This window comes from Ochlerotatus camptorhynchus, unplaced genomic scaffold (assembly GCF_037179485.1).
Source record: "Ochlerotatus camptorhynchus isolate MF236.1 unplaced genomic scaffold, CSIRO-AGI_Acam_v1.1 ptg000232l, whole genome shotgun sequence".
In the NCBI taxonomy this organism is placed as follows: Eukaryota; Metazoa; Arthropoda; class Insecta; order Diptera; family Culicidae; genus Ochlerotatus; species Ochlerotatus camptorhynchus.
Genome location: NW_027040722.1, coordinates 5,057,388 through 5,058,440, shown reverse-complemented (window position 1 = coordinate 5,058,440; position 1,053 = coordinate 5,057,388). Strand labels below are relative to the sequence as shown.

Below are 1,053 nucleotides of genomic sequence, written 5' to 3'. Positions count from 1 at the left end.
TTACAACCTTATCAACTAATCATCTTCATTAGCATCATCTGTTGCACAACTGCTGCACAGCGTTGTAACCGTAGCGTGTTGTTTACATGTAAATTCTTTGCATCTACCACACGTGAGAGTTGTAGAGGTGTTTCGGGTACGTCCGCAGGTTTTACAAGTTCCCTTCCTTTTTTTCGCAGATGACTTCTCTTCTGTGCTTCCATGATCGTTTGTTGGCACAACTGCATGCAAGAAGCATGTAACGTCTTTTGGGAAACTTTGGATAGCCGCCCTCGAGATTAATTGCGCGTTCATAAGACCGACAGCCAAATTATGAAGAAACACTCTTCTGAATTTCGGCGAGTCCTCTCTCCTTATTGACTTATCAATGATTTGTGCATTTATACCTGATGAAAACCAAAACAAGTATTGTACGTTAGTAAAATACTACCACTTACTTATCTAAATTTTATTACCAGAAATATTCAAAATTGTATTGAAGATAACCATGGGCCACCGGTTTGTTACTCTTGCAACCGAAAATGTTGCACAAAGTTGATCAACTGTGTCGACGCCACCTTTAGTACGATTATAGTCAATAATCATATGTGGCTTCCTCGAATCAGCATCGACGCTTCCAAAATCGTGTGTTGTCGACAGCAAAAAAACACCTTTGTTAATTTTTGTAGCATATGACAAAAGTGTCATATCTTGACTAAATGTGAAGTCGGCGTGTTCAACCGGTTTATTCTTATTGGGTTGAAATCTAGGAGGTATTTCTCTTTTATTTTTTCTGAGAGTTCCTAGAAGAGTTATCTTTTTCTGAAATAATGATTCCGCTAGCGGGATGCTGGTGTACCAGTTATCTGTCGTTAGAGTACGCCAAGATCCTTGGATAGGGATGGTAAGCCTTTCAACTATATCTCTTGGAGAGTTGGATGTCTCGTATGGCCCCGCAGGTTGTTTTCCAACATACACCTCCAGGTTGGTTGTAAAAAATGTCTTGGCATCACACATAGCAAAAATTTTGATCCCATATTTGGCGGGCTTACTTGGAATATATTGTATCCAAGA

General features: G+C 39.7%; 1 protein-coding gene across 1 annotated transcript; it reads right to left on the bottom strand.

The window, feature by feature from the left end:
• Nucleotides 1-687, bottom strand: LOC135704154 (uncharacterized). Its single transcript, XM_065225590.1, has 2 exons — nt 456-687; nt 1-386 (listed from the first exon to the last, which is right to left on the bottom strand). The coding sequence occupies exons 1-2, from the start codon at nt 685-687 to the stop codon at nt 16-18; spliced, it is 603 nt and encodes a 200-aa protein (XP_065081662.1). The 3' UTR covers nt 1-15.
• Nucleotides 688-1,053: the final 366 nt, after the last annotated feature.

Excerpts from the sequence above, each read along its gene's own strand:
- LOC135704154 (XM_065225590.1), bottom strand. The coding sequence starts at position 687 with ATGACACTTTTGTCATATGCTACAAAAATTAACAAAGGTGTTTTTTTG. Across the intron at positions 387-455 it reads TACAATTTTGAATATTTCTG|GTATAAATGCACAAATCATT; the intron begins GTAATAAAATTT and ends GGTTTTCATCAG.